General features: G+C 40.0%; 1 protein-coding gene across 2 annotated transcripts in view; it reads left to right on the top strand.

Annotated features, from left to right (window-relative positions):
- Positions 1-359: 359 nt before the first annotated feature.
- Positions 360-22,098, top strand: part of LOC126199371 (sorbitol dehydrogenase-like) — a 111,292-nt gene continuing 89,553 nt past the window's right edge. Inside the window, exons 1-2 of one of the 2 annotated variants that reach the window (XM_049936276.1) lie at positions 360-507; positions 21,860-21,893. In XM_049936276.1, the coding sequence (XP_049792233.1) occupies positions 448-507; positions 21,860-21,893 (94 nt within the window). In that variant the 5' untranslated portion in view covers positions 360-447. The remainder of the gene's footprint in view (positions 508-21,859; positions 21,894-22,098) is intronic. The other variant, XM_049936278.1, reaches the window with a different exon arrangement.

Here is a 22,098-nt window from a genome sequence, read left to right as displayed (position 1 = left end):
AATAGCTTCCACAATTTTTGCTGCATGTACCGAAATTTTTAAGCTCCGTCTTCCGAAAAAAATTGGACCTGCCCATGCTGCTGCACCAGTCTATTTGTTCGGGCGTCGTTGAGTAATAAACGTTGCGTACTTAGATTGCCCGAAAACACAGTGCTTCACTTGCTTTATTTTTTTTTCTCTTTTGACAACCGTCTTTGAGATGCCACTTATTTCCTTATATAACACGACACGTCTAAATCGCCCGGAGAGGTAAAAATACGTTACAGTTACAAACAACTAGATTACAGTTCTGAGTCTTGGCGTGTAATGTGACAACTAAGCGTGCGTTCTTACATAATGGCTCAGTAATTTACTTTCAAGTGTGTCTGCTTCTCCTACAGTCAGAGTTCCCTTAGTTTTGCGAGATACTTTGATGACAGATCTCCGTTCATAGCGACCATAAATATCATGGCAGGGCAACAAGAGAACTTGGCCGCTGTACTCCACAAGAAAGATGACATTCGTATAGTAAGTGCCTGTGTTAGCTTAGAAAAGTTTTATTTTAAATTGACAATAGCAAACCTACCTGTTTGGTCTGCTGTAGCTTTCAGTTTCTCTCCCTGTTTCCATAACGTTTATCTTATTTCCAGATGGTTATCAAAATTACGAACTTACCTGACAGAACATGCTAATTACTGCATTAGACCTCATATAGCATGGTTATTCCGTCCATAAGGGGCAGCATTATGACGACTACGACTGTTGATAAATACAATCAAACAGTTTCTGTATCAGCCACTCGTTTATTTTACTACTATGCGTTGCGAAGTTTCACACCACCATCTTCAGGTGGAGAATTGTTTATTTACGTGGTTGCTGTTGGTAAAGAGTGCAGAATCGTTTCACAGTAGAAGACCAAGGACAGTGCAGGCTATTTTACGTCTTTTGCTAATGATAAAAATTGTTTATTTAGTAAAAGACGCAAAATGACCTACACTGTCCTTGGTCTGCTACTGTGGAAAGACGTCTGTGCTCTTCACCAACACCAGCCAAGCAATTAACTATGCTCCATCTGAAGATGATAGTGTGAACCCCCGAAACGCAAAGGCAAAATAAACAAGTGACTAATGCAGAAACTGTTTTCATTTGCTCATATAGCATACCGTATAGCTGCAAATCATCGTGGAATGCGTAATTACAGCTAGTATACATATTTCACAGAAATTCTATGTCATTCAGCTGGCTGTGCAGTACTTAGTTTCTTAACGATGCTGTGGTGCGAGATACGCATCAGATTACCTGCCCCCCAACATAGTTGATACTGCTGAAACAATATGTTCGGGAGGGTCACCTCATCCACATCGTAATAACTTAATTGAGCCAAGTTCGTCGTACAACCTCGTCTTTGAAGATGTTATTCCTATTACACCTTTCTTTCAATCCAGCACTAAACATTGCTGAATATCTGTTGTTCAGTTATTGTGGTGCATTACGCTTTGTTAGGCAATGCATCATTATACACTATACACAGAGGAAAAAAATGAAATGCTTGTTCGGTTCCCGTGTACCAGCAGCACAACTTTCATTAATTCACAATTCAACATTTACAGAGTAAGGTTAAAGTGCACAAAACCAGAACGAAGGTAGATGTGAGTGAGCAAACTAGATGCTGGATGAGTAATAACAGTTGTAAGTCCTAGCAAAGTCGTAATCAGCATTGCAGTTAATAGTCTATATAGCAGTCTGCAGTCTAGTCCACCACAGAACAACCAAGCTCCAGTGGTGTGTTATGAAGATGAAGTCAACTGCATTCACTTGGTGATCGATATCTTCTGTGGCGGAATCGATGTTGTTATCTGGGCGACAGACAAGCTCCTTCATCCCAAAGTTCGTCGGTAAGAAACGTCCAAGATGGTGACAGAGACGACGAACCAGACGAAGGCGAATGTAGGTGGATATCTCGCCCAATGGTTCTGTCAGCAGAGACTGCATATCCACGCCCAAGGTTGGCAGGGAGATCGGAGGTGCCTCATCCATTTCCACTTCCAAAGGTGGTTGGCTGTCTACGGCGTTGAATGAATGGGCAGCAGAATCAGTGCAGCAATCCGTGGAATACTGTGCCATCTCGTACTTGTCAGTGGCGTTTTCCCGTAAGACTGTGATCACATTGGGGCAATTAACAAACGACAAATATAGGTCGAAGACGGCTGACTTTTTCAAATCAGTATGCAAGTACCTCTGCAGTCATAGTGCAACCAATATCATCGTCATAACTTACAGACTTCAAAAATGATCAGCGCATGTAAGTCAGTTCTTTTTCTGACGTTCCTACATGCATAAATAGTGCGAGCCATGACAGAGGTATCGTCAAATTTTATGTGGTGACCGTTTTCTAACGCATGCTCAGCTTACGCAGATTTCTCTGGATAGCGTAGGCGATAATACCTCACATGTTCTTTCCTGCGTTGTTCCGCAGTGCACATTGTTTGTCCGATGTACTTCTGGCTACACTCACAAGGTATTTCGTAGATTTCCAGGTGTTCTGAGACCTACTGCTTCTTTAACTGGTCTCAGTGTTTGTAATACTGTGCGCTTCTGTGCTGGGTGATGATGGCTGGTGACGTGCAGGTACAGGTCTGTGTGGGTGGATTTTCTGTAGACGCTGTGGCCAAGGCACCCATTTCATCTATGGTGGACAAGGACGTCGAGGAAGTGCAATGCATTATCTTTTTCCACCTCCATGATGTACTGGATGTTACTGTCGATGCCACTGAGATGTTCCAAAAACTCATCTAGTTTCTCGCGTCCGTGGGGCCAAATGAGCAAATGTGTCGTCAACGTATCTAAAGAAACACTTCGGCTTCAATGGCGCAGTATCTCTGGTAATATCCTCAAAATTCTCCATGAAGAGGTTTGCAACAGCTGGAACCAACAGGCTACCCATTGCTACGCCATCTGTCTGATTGTTATGCTGGCCGTTGTACACGAAATAGGAGGACGTAAGAGTGTGCCTAAATAGCTCGACCACGTCACTTCCAAAGTACTGGGAAATTAGGTCCAAAGTGTCTTTGATAGGCACATTCGTAAACAGCACAACTACATCAAAACTGACAATAATATCGTCCTGTAGTATAGTGGGCAATTGTTCATTACGTCATTTGGTGGTCATGGAATTAGACTTTGAGTCTATTAAGATTTGCAGCTCTACTATCATTGATGGGAATAAATGAAGTAAAATACCTTTGCAAGCAATGCATGCACTGTATGCATTTACTGATTGACAAATCACAACTGTACAGTACACTAAAGATAGTCGTTATATTGTTGGCAACCCTGGTTTCTGTCTGTGAGAGGTGGGCAAGCTAAGTCCAGTATCGCCTACTGCACCAATGGAGGTGATGTGTGATGAGCAATATGTGGCTTTGAAATTCTGCTTTCATATCGACAAATCTTCCATTGAGACATATGGACTGCTACAGGAAGCCTATGGAGACACTGTTCTTCCCTACAGCACAGCTCAAAGATGGTTTAAATTGTTTAAAGCAGTGACACCGTCAAATCCAAAAGAAGATGTTCCTGCTTTCCACCTTCTGCTCTTACAAAGGGAAACATCAACACCGCTTATGTCATTGTGAGAGAAGGTCAACAAATTTCCTTACAATCAATTTCTCAAACAATGAAAATTTCATTGAGAACCACCAACAAGTTGAGAGAAAATTTACACGTAAGACGTGTTTGTACACTGTGAGCTCCAAAATGGCTGATTCCCAAACAAACAAGTCTATGTGTATTTGAAGTTGATGCTAGAGGAAGATCTGGAGTTTCTTTCAAAGAAAATCTATGCTCATGAAACTTGGCTACTTCGTTATGATCCTGTGAGCAAACAGGAAATCTCCTTCATCACCCCCCCACCCCTCTCCCCCGCCCCCAAGAAAAGAAAAGTGGTTGCTTTTGCTGCAATTTGCTCATCTCACTTTTTAATATTCACAGAATGGTTTATCAGCATGTTGTGTCTGCACATACATCAATAATTCAACAGTGCTACAGGGATCCCCCAAAAACTTTCGAAGTCCATATCAGATAGAAAAGATCACATATCCGTAAAACAGGCTGAATCTGGATGCTGCACCATGACAGTGTACAGCTGCATATTGCAAATGCTGTTATTGATTATCTTGCAAAAGTCAATGTGGTCCTTACATTTTGCCATATGTGACTTTTTTCTATTCTCTAACCTGAAGAGAAGCACCTACGGCAGATGTTTTCTATCATCGAAAAGTAGCGAAGACTGCATAGATGATTTTGAAGGATCTTTCAAAAAATGGTTTCCAGCAAGTCTTTTCAGACTGGCAGAAATGCAAGTGCATTGCATCCAGAGGAAATTATTTTGAGAAATACCATAAAACTTATGATGATGAGAAGAGATATGTTGTCAAAGAAAATTATGATCATTCTCTATTGAACATTCCACATATCTATGATTAAGTTAGCTAAATTTAACCTGGTAAATTGGGAAGAAAGCTACTACTTTGAGATTAGCTGTTGTTTAACATCATATTGGCAGCTTAATGTTTACTTCACTACTCTGGTACTTTTCAAAGAAAGCAGTTACCTGCATCTGTAAATAGAGAGGTCAGTTAACAACATACTAGTCTTATGCAGCACTACAATAAGCTCTACAACTTGCCATGTAGCTATCAAAAATTATCAATCCTGCAGAAGGAATGGCTAGTGAGGCATACTCGTAATTTTCTTCTGAGTTTAGTGGGATTTCAAATGTTAGGCTTCATTTTAGGTGGAAGCATGTTATTAGTCCAGAGATCATGTGTTTATGGTATAGGATTTTCCATCCTTTTGACAATGAAATAGGAATAGTATCAGCTGAAATATACAGAGACATATATACAAGGTTTTTCTCCTATATGTCATCAGGCACACTTTGTCTGGTGTTTCAGCAGATATTTACAATTCTGTTGTGCTGCAAAGTGAGGGGACATCCCTATGGGAACTTGAGGACAGGTGATGGGCAGCTACTCTGGGCCACATTTATGTTGCTCAGGGAAATGTCATGATCCACATGCCAGGGATGTAAAATTTGATAGTGGCTGTATAAGGAAGTGGCAGAAAAGGCTGACAACACTATTTTGGCATCGGTCTATAAGGTATCAGGTTCATTTTAATTATAGAACAGAGCCAAAATCGCCACCACATCAAGAAATTGGCATAATTTGTAATGAAAAATGTGACAAACAAAATAATCAAAGATATTCAGGGTGGTAAGAAACAGTCTGGAAAGCAAAAGGGTGCTGCAGGGTAAGTTGTGTTGAGAAATAATTTTTGAGAAAAAATTCGATAAACTGCACCATTTCTGAGTTAATTACCATTGAAGTTGGCCAATCAGGCCACTGCATGCAGAACTTCAAGTGGCCCAACAGAGACAATGTTTCCAAATATATTCTTCATTTGGTTTCCTAAAACTGAGCAAGAGAGTGATACAACAATTACACATCAGTAAGGATCGAGTCCAAGGCAAGGACTGAGCAGTCTCGTATGCCATCAGCTACATACTGAGAATAATGACATTAATTAAATCTGGTGGGCTGCTCCAATTCGCTCATACAATTCCCTCATTGCCTAACTTCAGTGCTAATTAACTCGGAAACAGCACATCAAATCAAACTTTTTGTTAACAGTTATTTCTCAGGACAACCCACACTGCAACATCCTTGCATGCCTTTCAGACCGTTTCTGACCACCCTGTACACTGATTGCTAAAGTCACAGTATTTCCCATTGGGCTCATCACTGTTAAATCTGCAGTTCCTTAGGGTCACTGATCATTATTGCTAGAAATGTTTGAGAATTCTGTAATGAATAAAAAGCCTGTATCCAGTTACTGACAGGGGCAAGTGTCACCTCCTGCTTCCCCCTCCCCCCCCCCCCCCCCCCCCCCCCCCCACTTACTCCACCCCAACTCCACCCCAATCCCTTGTGGACGCCTATGAGCGTAGAGAATAATGTGTTTCTGGGCTGGTATGTTCGCAACTAGCAGCGTTCACTATGGTGCCCTTACGGAAGTGTGCCAGAGTTTGTGGAGTATTTGTATGAAAGCAGGCATCATAGATCACCACCACCTCTTGTAGGTAGTTGTGCGCATGTACATCTTATGCACCGATCAGCAGGGTCACCACATGGAGCATCTTCTGCACAAAAAACAGGTCAGAGGTCATGACTGTAATGTGTAACTAGACCATTTAGAATCATATAGCTATCCCATCAGGTCCAGTGACCATTCTTGGTTAAGTGATTTCTTTTGATTTTCTGTTCCCTGGTCATTTATTTTGATAGCTGTCATTTTTACATTCATGTGACGATTTGAAGGAGAAACTACAGCATGATCTTCCTCAGTGAAACAGCTTTGATAAAAAATAAGAAAATTTAGTGTTGCAGCCTTCTCTGTACCATCCTGCATTTAGGTGGTTTTATGGGCCCAGAGTTTCTGAAGAGGTGGCTTTCATCCAGCTACTGATTTGATACAAAACTAAAACCTCTTAGGAGTTTCTGTCAGATGGGTAGCTAGAATTTTACCTTTGAATTCATTGAAAGCATCATATGTGGCTCCCCTAATGCTAATTTTAGCTGCGTTCAGGTTTTGATTACCTATAAAGCTCTGGATATGTTTAAATCTGCAGTGAATCCCTGACTTCTTTTGGAGTAGCTCTCTAAATGGCTGTCGAACCACAGTGAGTCAATCCCATCTCTCACAACTTCACTCGGCACATGCCTGTCTGAGATTTGTATTTTCAGCCTACTGTGGTGGCAAATGAGGAAGAACAAATTTATTTAGCCTTGTTTTTTTATTTTTTGTTTATTTATTTATTTATTTATTTTACACACACAGTATTCAGTGTTAAGCTTGCTTGAGTACATTGTATAAAACAATATGTGGAGTACTCACCAAACTTCTTTATGTAGGATTAAAGTAACCAATCATTTTACTCCACAGTCTGTTTTCTTAATACACTCTTTCTATATTTTGTTCTGAGTTCGTTATTTCATTTGCAGTTTCAGTGCTCCCACTGCTAGATTCATAGAATATCTTCACAATTCTAATGGTTTGTAAAGTGTCATTCACAGTAAGAATAGGCACTTTATTTCTTTCTTCTTCCTCTTCTTCATCCTCAACCTTGCTCACTTCATGATCACTTTGGCCCTGATTCTTCACTTCATTTGCGGTTTTGTTTTCAGTTTGTGCTTCAGTTGTAATAAGGTCATCATCTAGCCATACTGATTGAGGATACCACAATTGGTTCTAGCAGCGATGCAGATAGTGTCTGATCTTCAGTGTCACTCACTGTTTCTTATGTTTTTGTGGCATTAATTCCTTAAGTTGTAATCCCTGCATGATGGAAACAGTTCTTGATGGTTTGGGCTGTGACCCACCTCCAAACTTTGGTAATGTGTCTGATTGCTTCCATCACTGTAATAGAATATATCATTTTCTGTAATATGAGCTTATGATAGTAGCATTCCAGATTCCTGATTATTCCTTGGTCCATGTGCTGCAATAAGCTTGTCATATTTGCAGGAAGAAAAACAAGATTAATATTCCCCAGATCAGAGAGTGCAGGATGTGCTAGGCAGTTGTCAACAAGAACCAATATCATTCTTCTCTGACTTATTTCAGCTTAAGAGAGTTCAGAGGTCTTCCAAGGACTTCTTATTAGCATTGTAGCGCACTGGTGAATTTTTTACGACTAAAACTCCTATATTTTATGATTTATTTTTGTAAGTTTTAACTGTGCAGTGAGTATTGAGAAATGGTGGTTGTATTAAAATACACACATTGTAAGTGTTGATAAATATAATATGGAAAACACACACATACAATATACAGAATGGCACTATTGTCACACTACATTCTTCTCACAAAGATGTTTTTCTGTGCCCTACTTGAACTGCACTAAAGAAGCACATAAAGGGTAGAAAAGCATACACAATAAACCCTTGGCTTCCGAGTGCTCTGGAAATGGTGCTGAATTCAAATGATGGTCACCGCATGAAGTAAACCTAATTAAAACATTTCCCCTCAGTGGGCATCATAAGAGAATAACTTATCATTTTCACATTGTGAACACACATTATGAAACATAATAAATGAGACAACATTTAATGGGTAGGTAGTCCACCATGAAATGATACTTATTTTAATCCTAATATGTCTCTGAATCTCTCAGTTTTAATAGTGCTAAGACCATTAGTTAAAAAATCTGCAGAATTGTCATCATTTGACACATACTTAAACTTAAAAACAAACATCATTCTTGCTGGTACATCCTTTTTCTTGGTAATGTCAATGGTACCTGTGTTGTCAGCTTTGGCGTGCAGTGGTAGTCTAACAAATTCAGAACAATTGATCTCATGTAAAAGATCTACAGACCACTGCACTCCCTTACACTTCTCAAATATTGCAATGCTTCCAGTGGAATTGGCTACAAAGAATAGCCTTTTACTCTTCCAGCCAGCTGATTGCTGCCCCAGTTAACAAAACTATGTACCATGTTACAGATTTAATATGACCTGGACCATTTGCCAGTCAGTATCACTGAATGCACTAGGATCAGAACAACTGGCATTGAAACATAAGCTCAAATCTTTAGTTTGCTGCAGGTGACAAAACATCATTTTTACTCTGGTCCAATGAGAAACACTTGATTTAGAGTTGAACCAACTCATCCTTCCTGCAATAAAGGCAATATCAGGTTGAGTACATGTGGATATATACAACAAACAACTACCTGCCTTTTGGTACAATTTTTGGTCAAATAGCTTACCATTTTCTTCTTCACCAAAATGGTTGTCATTACATGATGTAGCTATGCCCTGGCAATCATGAATTTTAAACTCTCCCATTGCCTGGTGAATGTAACTAGTTAGGTGTAATTTCACTTGCCCTTGGGACTGCTCAGTCTCAGATCCTAAAATAAAGAACATCTCATCCATTTATTTAATGCTAATGTGATATTTCAAAACATTTTAAAATTTTTCAATCCTCTCTTCCTCATCTGTTACAATAACACCATCAACATGAACATAAACCTTCTAGTTTACTTAGCTTGTCATATTGAGTTGGCTCCTGTTCTTCTTGTCTAGGACCTGCTTCTTGCAACTATTATACCAAAAATCTAACATCAGGTCCTCACAGTTGATTTGAACTAAATAAATTTGAAGATTGTTGTTGCAACATTTTTTTTTATGTAAATATATTTTCTCACATTTTAGTACATGACACAGTATTCTGATTTTTCACATTAATAAAGCCTAAATTATATTATTTGCCCAAAAAGACAAAAATACATCCGATCACATCAGAGGCAAGCTTATGATTCTCTCCCTCTGCAGAAATAACTATGTTCCAAATGGTTTACAATTTTTCTTAACAAGTGAATTTCTACTATTTTTCATTACATTATTAACTTCGATTATTATTTAATAAATGAATCCAGACATAAATATAGTAAACAATACAGGGTTACATAATTAATAATAAATGTTTTAGTGTGTCGATAATCAGTAATTTCAAATGTTTCTAAAAAAATTATTTTATCTGTATATTCAGAACTAGTACTTATTGACTAAAGCATTGAAACTAAAATATTTTATAAAGTAATTCCTTTTCATAAATTTTAGCTTGAAATATAGCATACTGTGTATAACATTATATGAAAGTTTTCAAGGAAATGTAATGCTAGAGGAGGATGTCCTATTACAACCCCAATGATCAAATGATTAGAGAAGAATATGCAAGGGTCATTTTCACAGTGTTCCAAATCCAACTTTTCATCACAGCACAAACTCTTATTCAATAGACACACTTTCTTCCCCACACTAGACAATCTTTGTTGCTCCATGAAAATGGTGCCTTTATGGGGTTATTAAGATAAGCAGTTTCTACATCAATGCGTTTGATTTTCCATCCCCAAAGTACTGCAATCGCTAGCATAATCCTCAAACAACTTTGTCCCATGTTGACCTGTAGCTTTCCCAGTAATGTATTCCAAATATCTGGCTATAACCTAGAGCTACTATCCTTGCTTTAAATTTAGTAATCTTACCTTCTCTGTTTCCCTTTGTAGTAAACACCCACTTACTTCCTATAACATAATTAGGTTTTGATATATTGACAAGTTTTCAAGTATTGTAGTGTTTTTGGCTACTCATTCTGACTCCACTTGACCCTGTGAACTGAAACTAAAGCCTCTTCTACTGATGTTGGATCAGTTAGATTCACTTGACAAATGGTAGCAAAAGAACATGTAAAGAGACACTAACCTCCCTTCTTCAATTTCACCAGATTTTAAGACCATCATAACCCTACTTCACTTTTGCACTAGAAATTTCATTTTCCAACATGCTATCACACTAATCACACACGTCACTATCTCCACTGCTGGCAACTACACTGCCTTTGGTATCATATCTGTCTTCTTCTCCAACCCAGGAATAGCTCCCAACTCCTTGAAAAGCTGTTGATTTGAGTGCATTGTCTGCTACTGGTTCTGCACTCCTTGGTGGTGTGTTTTCGCCGTCTGTTGACTGATCAGGAAAACTCAACCACACCATTTGGTATTGTCTGCTATCATATTATAGGCATGTTGGTCAGCTGTGCCATCTGCTTCATGATCGTTTACTGTAGCCTCAGAGGGAATACTCTCTCATCGAAGATGACATCTCTTCTCAAAAAGATTTTCTTTGTCAAAGACTCCACAGAGGATATTCTTTCAGTCCTGCTTCTACTCCAAGATAAACTCATTCTTTTATCTGTTCACCAAGTTTGTCAGACTGTCAGTGTACCTGTCCAGGATCTGCAGCCAACCACTTTGAGCATTTTCAAGTCCTCTTTAATAAGTTCTTACTGCTTCCAGAATTCATACAGGATTTTTCCATCAAGGGATCTTGCTGGGTAGCTATTTTTGATATAGCATGCCAAAATCAAAGCTTCTCACCAGAAGTTGTTGGGCAAACCACCTCGGAGTATTAGACACTTCACAATGGACATAAGTGTTTCATTCAGGTGCTCTGCTTTTCTGTTGGATGTGGTGGAGTAAACCGTGTTTTTCTGGTGTAACATGCTTTCTTTCTTGAACAACTATTCAAATTTGCTGTTGATGTTCTCAGTTTCATTGTCTGACTGAAACTTTTCTCCCTGTCTCACACTCTGCACATCCTATAAACCCCACGAATGAGTCAAATACAACACTTTTTTACTTAAGTACTTTCACTACTGAATATCTTGAGTGATCATCCAGCTAAGTAGCATAGTAATGTGCTCAACTTAAGGAGGTCTCTCTTATGTAGCCCACATCACTATGTACCAATTCTAGACCATTTTCAGTAGTAGTTTGGCTTGGTTTGAAAGGCTGTCTTCTTATTTTTCCTTGTATATATACTTCACATTTTTCTTTATATTTTGTGACTACACATACTTCTGTGTGTCCAAGTCTTTGATGCCACAAAATTTTTGCCTGTCTGGCTGTTGCTTCATTTTCCACTGGTTGATATGTTTTGTCATTTTGGGGCATCACTGTATTGTTATTCACTTTGTGATATTCATATTCCACTAAATAGACATCACTGCCTGATGATCTTTCTCAGAACAATCCCTTCTCATGGATAGACACACTGTTTTTGAATTAATGCACCTTCCTTTCTTGTCCATTAGTATAACAGACAACAAGTTGCTATCCAGTTTTTTCATCTTTCTCAGAACAATCCCTTCTCATGGACAGACACACTGTTTTTGAATTAATGCACATTCCTTTCTTGTCCATTTGTATAACTGACAACAAGTTGCTACCCAGTTCTTTCACCAGAAGCACTTCTGTTAGTTGGATTGATTTATCCCCACATGACTTTGCTGCTTTAATGACAACACTTCCATTACCAGTCACTTTAGTAACTTTCCCATTAGCCAGTTTCACTTCTTCAAAGTTGCCCATCTCTAAGTCCTTTAGTATCTTCTGGTGTCTGGTCATATTATGTGACGCTCTTATATCCAGATTCCACACTTTTCCATCAGCACCTCCTCCACTTTTGGTCACTGTAACAGCCACTATTTTATCTCCTTCAGCACTTGCACTTAAATCTTCACTGTTTGGACAATACGTAGCTCTACTGAGACTGCACCCATTTGCCCTGTACGCTGATTTCTTGGGAGCATTCTGCTTGCTTGCTGCAGCCATTCCTTGTTTTACATGAAAATGTGAGCACTCCATGACAATGTGATCTGCTTCGTCATAGCAGAAACATAATCTGTTTTTACTAGCTGTGTTCTTCTCATCTTCTTGGTTTTTTTTATGATTTTTATAGTGGCTCCAGCCAAACTTATGTTGATTATGACCCCCACCATGTGCTGCATATGCCTCAGCTTCTTCTTGGCTCTTAGTGGACTTTGAATCTGGCTCTAGGCGCTTCTCTTCTAATTATATTCTGTTGATGACAAGGTCTGTGGTCATTCTGCCTTTGTCTCTTTGTAAACTTCTGATGAGTCATTCATACTTCTCCAGAGGCAGTCCTAGAAGCATGAAGACTGCAACTAATTTGTCATCAAAGGTAAAGCCCCCCTGCTTCACTTATCTATTGGCAGCCAGTATCTTTGTTACATAGTCATCGATAGTCACATTGTCTTCTTTCTTCATATTTACTAAGTCCCTCATCTTGGACATCATGTTAAGAAGCCCACTGTTGAAGTGTATTTTATCCAATTCCTCCCACTCTTCCTTCACTAATTTTAGAGTGCTAATCTTCTGTAGGTAACAGTCTTCAACCAGCATTAGAATGATGGACAAGGCCCTCCCATTTTTCTTCATTTTCTCCATGTCTAACTGTTCATAATGTGTTCAGAACCCAGGTTCTATGGCATCCCATGCCTCACAAAGTTTTATCAGTGAACAAACATTCATAGATGGTTCCATCATTCTGAATTGTTTCACTCATTGCCAGCTAAGGTAGAACATAAAATATGTCATCTTCATCAGCTCTTGTACCTCAGTTTCTTTTTTTGTCGAACTTAAACATGATCACTGCACCTGTCCACTGGGGTCATAACCCGTTGTAATTTTTATAAGTGCAGCAAGTACTGATACATGGAAGTGGGTGGGCTGTTTAATTAAAATGCACACATCATCACTGTTGATAAATGTATTACAGAAAACACACACATGGCACTACCACCACACTACACTCTTCTCAAAGAGCTGTTTTTTCATGTCGTACTTGAACTACATTAAGGAAGCACATACAGAGAAGAGAAGCATCACTAGAAACCCTTGACTTATGAGTGCTTTGGAAACAGCACTGAATCTGAATGATGATCACCATATTAAGTAAAACTGATAACAACATTTGAATATCATGAACAATTTTTTCTTCCCCGTTCCATCTGCATTAGCATATACCAGAACTAATTTCTTTTTCTTTAGATAACTTGCCATCAACACATTTTTAGCTCTGGAATTTCAGTGTTTTGTCAGGTGTCAATTAAAAAAAAATGCCAGTCTTGCCTCTATTAAAAATGTCACACTTTGCATATCCTTCATGAATTGTAGGCCATAAAGTAGTGAGCCATTGTTGGATTGATTCAGTATTCACACTGTTGGGCTTCACGACTCACTTTTCCATAAGTAATGAAGCGATGCTTAAATATGTCAATCCAGCCACTGCTGCACACAAATTCCTCATGTTTTAATTTCTTGGCACATTCTTCTGCTTTGACCATAAGGAGAGGTCCACTAATGGGTACAGTAATGCTTCTCTGCTCGTTAAACCACTTAAGCAGCATTCATCCCTACTGCTCCATTCAGCTTTTTGTAACTACTTAATTTTAGATCTATTTTGTTCAAACACTGTGACAATTTTATCCATGTTTTTCCAAACCATTTGAACTGTGGAATTTACAAGGCCAAACCGGTGACACATGTCAACCTTTTCAACTCCATTCTTGATTTTATGAATGAATTTCACTTTTTCTCCAAGTGTTAAAACTTTTCTTTTAGTGGCCATGCTGTTCTACAAAGCATGCCCTGCATAACAAAAGTACTTCACATGTACTGTTGATGAGTTCTATGATTATCACCACTACTGTAGTATGAATGCACAAGGGTAACAATGAGGTGAGGAGTCTATACTACACTTGTTCTTGATGGAAGGGCAAGGAGAAGAATATTCCAAGTTGTCATATTACAACAAAAAGATTTCCATTTACAGTACATTGACTCTTGGAAAATGTTGTTGCTAACTGGGACTGAAAATGACATTATATGTGAGGTACATGCATGTACATTTGTCATATTAAGCAAGAATGAGAAGTATGTCCCTTATGAGGAATACGGTTGCACCACAGAAATCACAACATTGTAGCCGATTTGTTGTTGTAACCGATGTAGCTATAAGGAAGTTCAACTATAACTGTAAACAGGCAATATGTTAGTAAACTTCAGAAATCCAAACTGATAAATGAAAAGCTGTATTATCACAGTAGAAGTGGTTCTACAGCTACATCTACATCCTCGTTGCAACATAACAACATCTAACTTTAATAATATCTGTGTTTCTTGGTGTTTCAATTCCAAAGAAAGTGTATCTAATGACAATATTATGAAAAGAATAGTTTTTACTCACTGTATGTAGTGAATATCTTGAGTCACAGAGAAGTGTAACAGAAAGATTGCTAAACAAGTAAGCTTTTGGCCAAAAGTCCTTCTTCTGAATTAGACTACGTACACATACACATTCAGGCAAATGAAATTCACACACACATGACCACTGTCTGTGGCTGCTGAGGCCAGATTGCAAGCAACTGTGTGTGCTGGGAGGAGTAGTCTGGGTGGTGGGGGGTAAACAGGGGGCTGGAGCAGGATGGGAATGGGTAGGAGGGTGGGGTGGGTTATGGTAAAGTGCTGTTTGTGGGAGCATACAGGGATGTGGCAGAGTGGGGAGGGCAGAAAAGAAGAGAACTAAAAAGACTGTAGGAGCATTCCTGGAGTAGAAGGCTATGTACAGATGGAATAGGAAAAGGGAAGGGAATTAAGTGGGTGAAAGGAAAGTGACTACCGGCGGTTGAGGCCAGAAGGGTTGCACAAACATAGGATATATTGCAGGGAGAGTACTCATCTGCTGAATGCAGAGGAGATGGTGTTGGTATGAAGGGTCCAGATGGCACAGGCTGTGAAGCAGTCATTGAAAAGAATGTTGTGTTGGGCAGCATGCTTAGCAACTTGGTGGTCCAGATGTTTCTTGGCCACAATTTGTCAGTGGCCATTCGTGCAAACACACACCTTGTTGGTTGTCATGCTCATATAGAATGCAGCACAGTAGTTCCAGCTTAGCTTGTAGATCACATAACTGGTTTCATAGGTAGTCCTCCCTTTGATTGGATGGATGATAGTGATGACCAGACTGGAGTAGATGGTGGTGGGAGGACGTATGGGACAGATCTTGCATCTAGGTCTATCACAGGAACATGAACCATGAGGCAAGGGGTTAGGAACAGATATTGTGTAGGGATGTACAAGGATATTTGGGGGACAGCACAATGCCACTGCAGGAGGGGTGCGGAAGATAGTGACTCGGACATTCTTTGCTTCAGGGCACAATGAGAGGTAGTCAAAACTCTGGAGGAGAATGTGATTTAGTTGCCTCTGTTCTGGCTGGTACTCAGTTATGAGGAGACTTTGGGGGATGTTGGGTGACTGGATAGATAAGGCAGTGCATGGAAGATCTGTTTCTGTACAAGATTGGGAGGGTAATTATGATCTGTAAAGGCCTCAGTGACACCGTTGATATATTTTGAGAGGGACTGCTGATCACTACAGATGTGATGGCCACCGGTGGAAAGGCTGTATGGAAGGGACTTCTTGGTATAGAATGGGTGGCAACTGTCAAAGTATTACCAGTGGTTGGGGTTGGTTGGCTGGTGGTTGGGGTTGGTTGGCTGGTGATTGGGGTGTCCTGTGTGGTTGGGTTTGTGGACTTCAGGAAGCATGTAGAAGGTAGGAGTATGGAGAGAGGTAGGGGTGGGAAGATAAATAGACTCTGGGGAGAGAATCTGTGATGGGCCTAAGGATTTGAGGAGAGACTGGAGATCTTGTTGGATTTCTGGAATGGGGTCACTATGGCAAGGTTTGTATGTGGACAAGGCAGATGACAGCTGGTGGAATCCTTCTGCCAGGTAACCCCTGCTGTGTAAAACAACAGTGGTGAAGCCTTTGGCAGCTGGTAGGATTATAAGGTAAGGATCAGTTCGTAGGTGGCAGATTGCAGTTCTTTCTGTAGTTGTAAGGCTAGGTTGCATATTGAGGGATATGGGGAATGATGGTAAGCCAAGGTTGAAGGGTAAGAAATTTTGGAAAGTTAATGGGGGTGATATGGGGGCAGTGAGGGTGGATCACGTTTGGATGTAGAAGTGAACTGAGTCAGGTGTGGTTCACCATTGGTCTTTGGTTGAGTCTGGCCAGTAGAGGTGGTAGCAAGAAAGTGTTTCCATTCTTGGGAATTGAAGAAGAAGAGAAGATCTTTAACAAGTCCAGCGTGTTTGAATTTGGGAATGGGGCAACAAGTAAGCCCTTTGGAAAGTACTGATACTTCTGTGGGACTAAGGCCTTTGGAGGAAAGATTCATTATTGTGTTTCAGGTCTGTTTAGGTTCTAAATTCTATATGGTGATAGGAGAGAGTGTCTGAGTATGAGTGAATGCAGTAGGTCTGGAAGGTAGGGTTTGTCAGCTATGAGGGAATGTGGGGGAGTTTGGCAGCTGTTGTAGAGGTGGTGGATAGTGGTAGTCGAAGGTGGAAGTAGGAAATGAATAGGTTGCAAAGTTTTTTGAGGTGGCATTGTGCATGCTGCTCTAGTTCCTGGAGGGCAAGAGTTTCAGTGAATGAAATGAGATCCAGGAATTTCGGACTGTACTGCAGATGAATTTTATGGATAGAGAGGAGATATTGCTAGGAGGTTTGTGTCTGATTAATGTGGTTTTGCAGAACTTTACTGGTGAGAGTTAATGACTGTCAGATCTGAACAGATGGTGGTCACGGTGCAAGGAACGTTTGCAGCCATAGAGGGGTAATTTGTTGGTAAGACCATTTGGAGGATTCCATGAGCCAAACAACAGGCAGGAATAGTATGCACGATAAGGAAACTTTTCTGTATTGATGCAGATGGAGGAAGCAAGGATCTATGGTAGAGGATAAAACTGTATAAAAATACATAAATAAGATATAAATATGTGCGAAAAAATTCATAAAAATACGCAAAAATATGTGGAAAAAATCACAAAAGGGGGTGGGATGGATGAAGTATGATGAAACAAGATGAAACCTGAGGGAATAGTATGATAGCAAAAGGCAAAAACTAACTGAATGTGATGTGAAAACAAAATGAGAATAAAGTTAAAAATAAATGACAAGGTTATAATGTGGGCAGGTGGATATGGTTGCAGAAGGGGGACAGCAGATTTGAGTAGATTAGGTGAGGTTAGTGGGTGCAATCTGCAATAAGAAAGGAGAAGGAATGGTGGGTATTGGGGAGGGATTGGTAGTAGGGCTGTTGATAAAATATAGACATTTTTCTGAAATATATCAATATACATGAGCAATAATTTTCTGAGTGATTTAATGAAATATCGATATCAAAAACTGAATCCAATATTTCTATTTTATGTTATATTTTTTCGCTGTTTTCAATAAATATTTGCAGTTGTACTTTTGGAATTGTATTGCAACATAATTTTACTTTCAATGTGTGAAGGAGTCTTTCAACTTTTTGAGCTTTCATTACATCCTGTCTCTCTTTTTGATTGTGTGAAGCAAGTATACATGGAACAAAGAAGAAGTTAGATTTCACTGGGGGATGCCGGTGTGAATGGAATAACAAGATGTCCAATGTGAAGTAATGGCACACCAGTTGCATTGGGAAACAATTTTTAAAGCAACTGGTATGCCATTTCTTCACATTGGCCTTCTTTGAAAACTGTTGCAAAAATTGATAAACAAAAATCTAAATGACAAGATTATTCTTTGCGATGGATGGAGATATGGGAGAGGAAATGCTGACACAATTGGTGCTTGGCACTATCAACAAAAACTGCAACTTTGACACTACAACTGCTAGGTCACTGACGTTTTCAGAAATGAAAAGCATAAGAAAGTCGGCAGTAAGTGTTCCAGACAAAACCGATATGTGATGAAACCAAATGATGGACCCATTGGACACATTTTATTGTGCCACTTACCTGCAGTTACCATTGTTAGCAAAATGGTTATCACTAAAAGTGTGCATGCATCATTTTCCTTTGAATTCTTGCTCTGAGGGGGATAAGCAGGCTGCTAGCTTGTTGATGTACAGAATATTTAATGCTGAATCAATACATAAATATACTACTTTAAAACTGACAGTATATTTACAATGTGCAGCTGATATTTTTTTGGCTGGTACGTAGGTATTCTTTCCATAGATATATCAATAACATGTATGAATATATCATGGGTCTGTATCGATATTTTTTTAAGTATCGATATATTGGGTTCCCGATATTTTTAAAAATATCAACAGTACCAGTTGGTAGGGTGACGTACAAATTTATGTAGCACAGGAAAGTGTGGAAAATAACATGAAAAAATTTGTGAGAGTAACGCAGGAAGACTGATCAGTGCGAAGGCCCAAGATTAATGATATCAGTAGGAGTGATGTGGGACACAAGATGCTGGATCAGCAATCAGTGCGGTCTTGTAGCCATGTGTTGTGTGCCAATGAGACAGTTGATGCAGTGTGGTTTGTAAGTCAGAGCATGCAGTGCAGTTTGGAATGTGACAGTGAAATGCAGGAAAGGAGAGAAAGAAAGGGACAGACACTGAGTATAGTAATGCATTGGAAAATAGTAACAAATAAAAACAGCACTTGGTTACTGGGTGGAAGAAAAGCCTGTAGGCAAAATCCAGCAACGGAAAATCCAGGATGGGATAATAACAATATTATGAAAAGGATAGATTGCACACATACACACATTCAGACAAATGCAACTCACATACACATGACAACTGTCTCTGGGTGCTGAGGCCACTCTGCAAGCAATTTCTCATGATGGGAGAAGCAATCTGGGTGTTTGTGGTAAGGAGGAGGCTGGGATGTGGAGGGAGAGGGATAGCAGGGTAGAGATGGGCAGTGTTAAAGTGGTGCTTGTGGGAGCATACAAAGGCAAGGTGCGGAAAGAGTTTGGCAGCTAGGTACAGTGAGGAGGCTAGATGGACGGCAGGGGTAGGGGGACAGAAAAGGCGAGAACTAAAAAGCCTCTGGGTGCATTGGTGGAATAGAAGGCTGTGTAGAGCTGGAAAGGGAACAGAGAAAGGGGTACGTGGGTGAAGAACAGTGATTAATGAAAGCTGAGGTCAGGAGGATTATGGGACTGTAGGATCTTGGATTTGACAAGAAGAATCCAGAATGTACAAGCTGTGGAGCAGTCACTGAAAAGAAGAATGTTGCATTTGGGCAGCATGCACAGCAACTGAGTGGTCCAGCTATTTCTTGGCCACAGTTTCTTGGTCACCTTTCATGCCAACAAACAACTTACTGGTTGTCATGCCCACTTAGAATGCAGCACAGTGGATGCAGCTTAGCTTGCAGATTGCATGACTTGCTTCACAGGCAGTCCTGACTTTGATAGGATAGGTGATGCTTGTGACCAGAATGGAGTAGGTGATGGTGGGAGGATGTATGGGATAGGTCTTGCATCTTGGTCTATCACAGGGATATGAACCATGAAGCAAGGGGTCAGCAAGCGGCTTTGTGTAGGGATGGATGGGGATACTGTATAAGTTCGGTGGGTGGTGGTATACCACTGTCAGTAGGGAGGTAGTGTGGGAAGAATAATGAGTAGGACAGTCCTCATTTCAGGGCACAACAAGAAGTAGTGAAAACTCTGAAGCAGAATGTGTTTAAAAAGTTACTCTGGCCCTGGGTAGTACTGATCAAATGGTTCAAATGGCTCTGAGCACTGTGGGACGTAACTTCTGAGGTCATCAGTCCCCTAGAACTTAGAACTACTTAAACCTAACTAACCTAAGGACATCACACACATCCATGCCCGAGGCAGGATTCGATCCTGCGACCGTAGCTCCAGACTGTAGCGCCTAGAACCACCCGGCCACTCCGGCCGGCGGGGGTGGTACTGAGTCATGAGGGGAATGGTCTTCTGTGGCCAGACATTGGGACTTTGGGGGATGGTGAGTGACTGGAGAGGTAAGGTAGTGCATGGGAAATCTGTTTATGTACAAGATTGGGATGGTAATTACAATCTGGGAAGGCCTCAGTGAAACCCTCAATATATTTTGAGAGGGACTCTCATCGCTACAGACGCAATGACCACAGGAGGTCAGGCTGTATGGAAGGGAATTCTTGGTATGGAATTGGTAGCAGCTATCGAAGTGGAGATATTACTGGTGGTTGGTAGCTTTCATATAGCTGGAGATTCTGATGTAGCTATCTTTGAAGTGCAGGTCAACATTAAGGAAGGTGGCTTATTGGATTCAGGAGGACCAGGTGAAGCAAGTGGAGGAAAAGGTGTTAAGGTTCTGGAGGAATATGGATAGGGTGTCCTTACCCTCAGTCCAGAGCATGATGATATCTCAATGAATCTGACCCAAGTGAGGGATTTGGGATTATGAGTGGTTAGAAGAGATTCCTCCACATGGCTTATGAATAGGTTGGTAAAGAATGTTGCCACATGGGTATCCATTGCTGTACCCTGGATTTGTTTGTTGGTAATACCTTCAAAGGTGAAGTAATTCTGTATGAAGGTACAGTTGGTCATGGTGGCCAGGAAAGAGGTTGTATGTTGGGAAAGGTAGTGTTTAGTAGTGGCAAGACCATGGACATTAGGGATGTTAGCATAAAAGGAGTTCACATCTGGAGTGAGGAGCAGAGAACCATGTGGCAAAGAAACAGTAACAGTGGAGAGTCAATGGAGGAAATTGTTGGTATCTTTTATATCGAAGGGTAGGTTGTTGGTAATAAGCTGAAGGTGTTGGTCTACGAGAGCAGAGATTCTCTCATTGGGGGCACAGTAACCAGCCACAATGAGGTGCCCTGTATGGTTGGATAAGTGGAATTGAGGAATCATGTAGAAGGCAGGAGTGCCACAGGAAGTAGGGGTGAGGAGATAGATAGATTCTGGGGAGAGGTTTGGGCATGGGCCTAAGAATTTAAAGATAGACTGGTGACCCTGCTGGATTTATGGAATTCGCTCACTGTGGCAGGGTTTGTAGGTAAACAAATCTGACGGCTGGTGGAGTCCTTGTGACAGGTAATCCTTGTGGTTCAAAACAATAGTGGTGAAGTGTTCATCAGCAGATACAATTATAAGGTCAGGATCAGTTTTTGGATGGTGAATTGCGGTTCTTTTTGCAAATGTTGAGGGATTTGGGGAATGATGGTGAGGAGAGGTTTGAGGTTAAGAAATTCTGGAAAGTTAACAGGAGATGATTTGTGGTAATGGAGATGGACTACAGTTTGATGGAAGAGTGAACTGGGCCAGGAAGGATTCAGCATTGGTGTTTGGTTGAGTCCAATTGATAGGGTTTTTCCTAACATATTTACAACTTAATCTTGCATTTTTGTGATTCCTTTTCAAAATTTTTGTGTTCAGATTTAATTCAGCCACAGTTAAATGTACAATATGTTCAATGAATTTCATTACTAACTATTGGGATGAGTATAAAAAACCAATAATTAAATGATTTTTTAATTGTTTTCATTTCCATTGCATTGGTAGTCCACACTATCTGATCTGTCAAACAAACACTGGCCAATATTACTGATTTGAATTTTTTTCAGGAAAATAGGCCAATTCCAGAGCCTGGAGAGAATGGTAAGTCTCACGTGAAATTTTTAACATAATTTTATTTCATCTAATTAATAACATTTACTAAAAAATAAAATTTTTACAAACACATAAATGTAAAGAAAAAATACTTTGTGAAATTAATGTAGCAGCAAATAATGGGTTACATGAATTAAATGATTGCAATAAACACACAAATTTCTACACACAATGGCCTGATTAGCTAACTTCA

The sequence above is a fragment of the Schistocerca nitens genome, chromosome 8 (genome assembly GCF_023898315.1).
Source record: "Schistocerca nitens isolate TAMUIC-IGC-003100 chromosome 8, iqSchNite1.1, whole genome shotgun sequence".
NCBI lineage: Eukaryota > Metazoa > Arthropoda > Insecta > Orthoptera > Acrididae > Schistocerca > Schistocerca nitens.
This window is presented reverse-complemented; position numbering and strand designations above follow the sequence as displayed.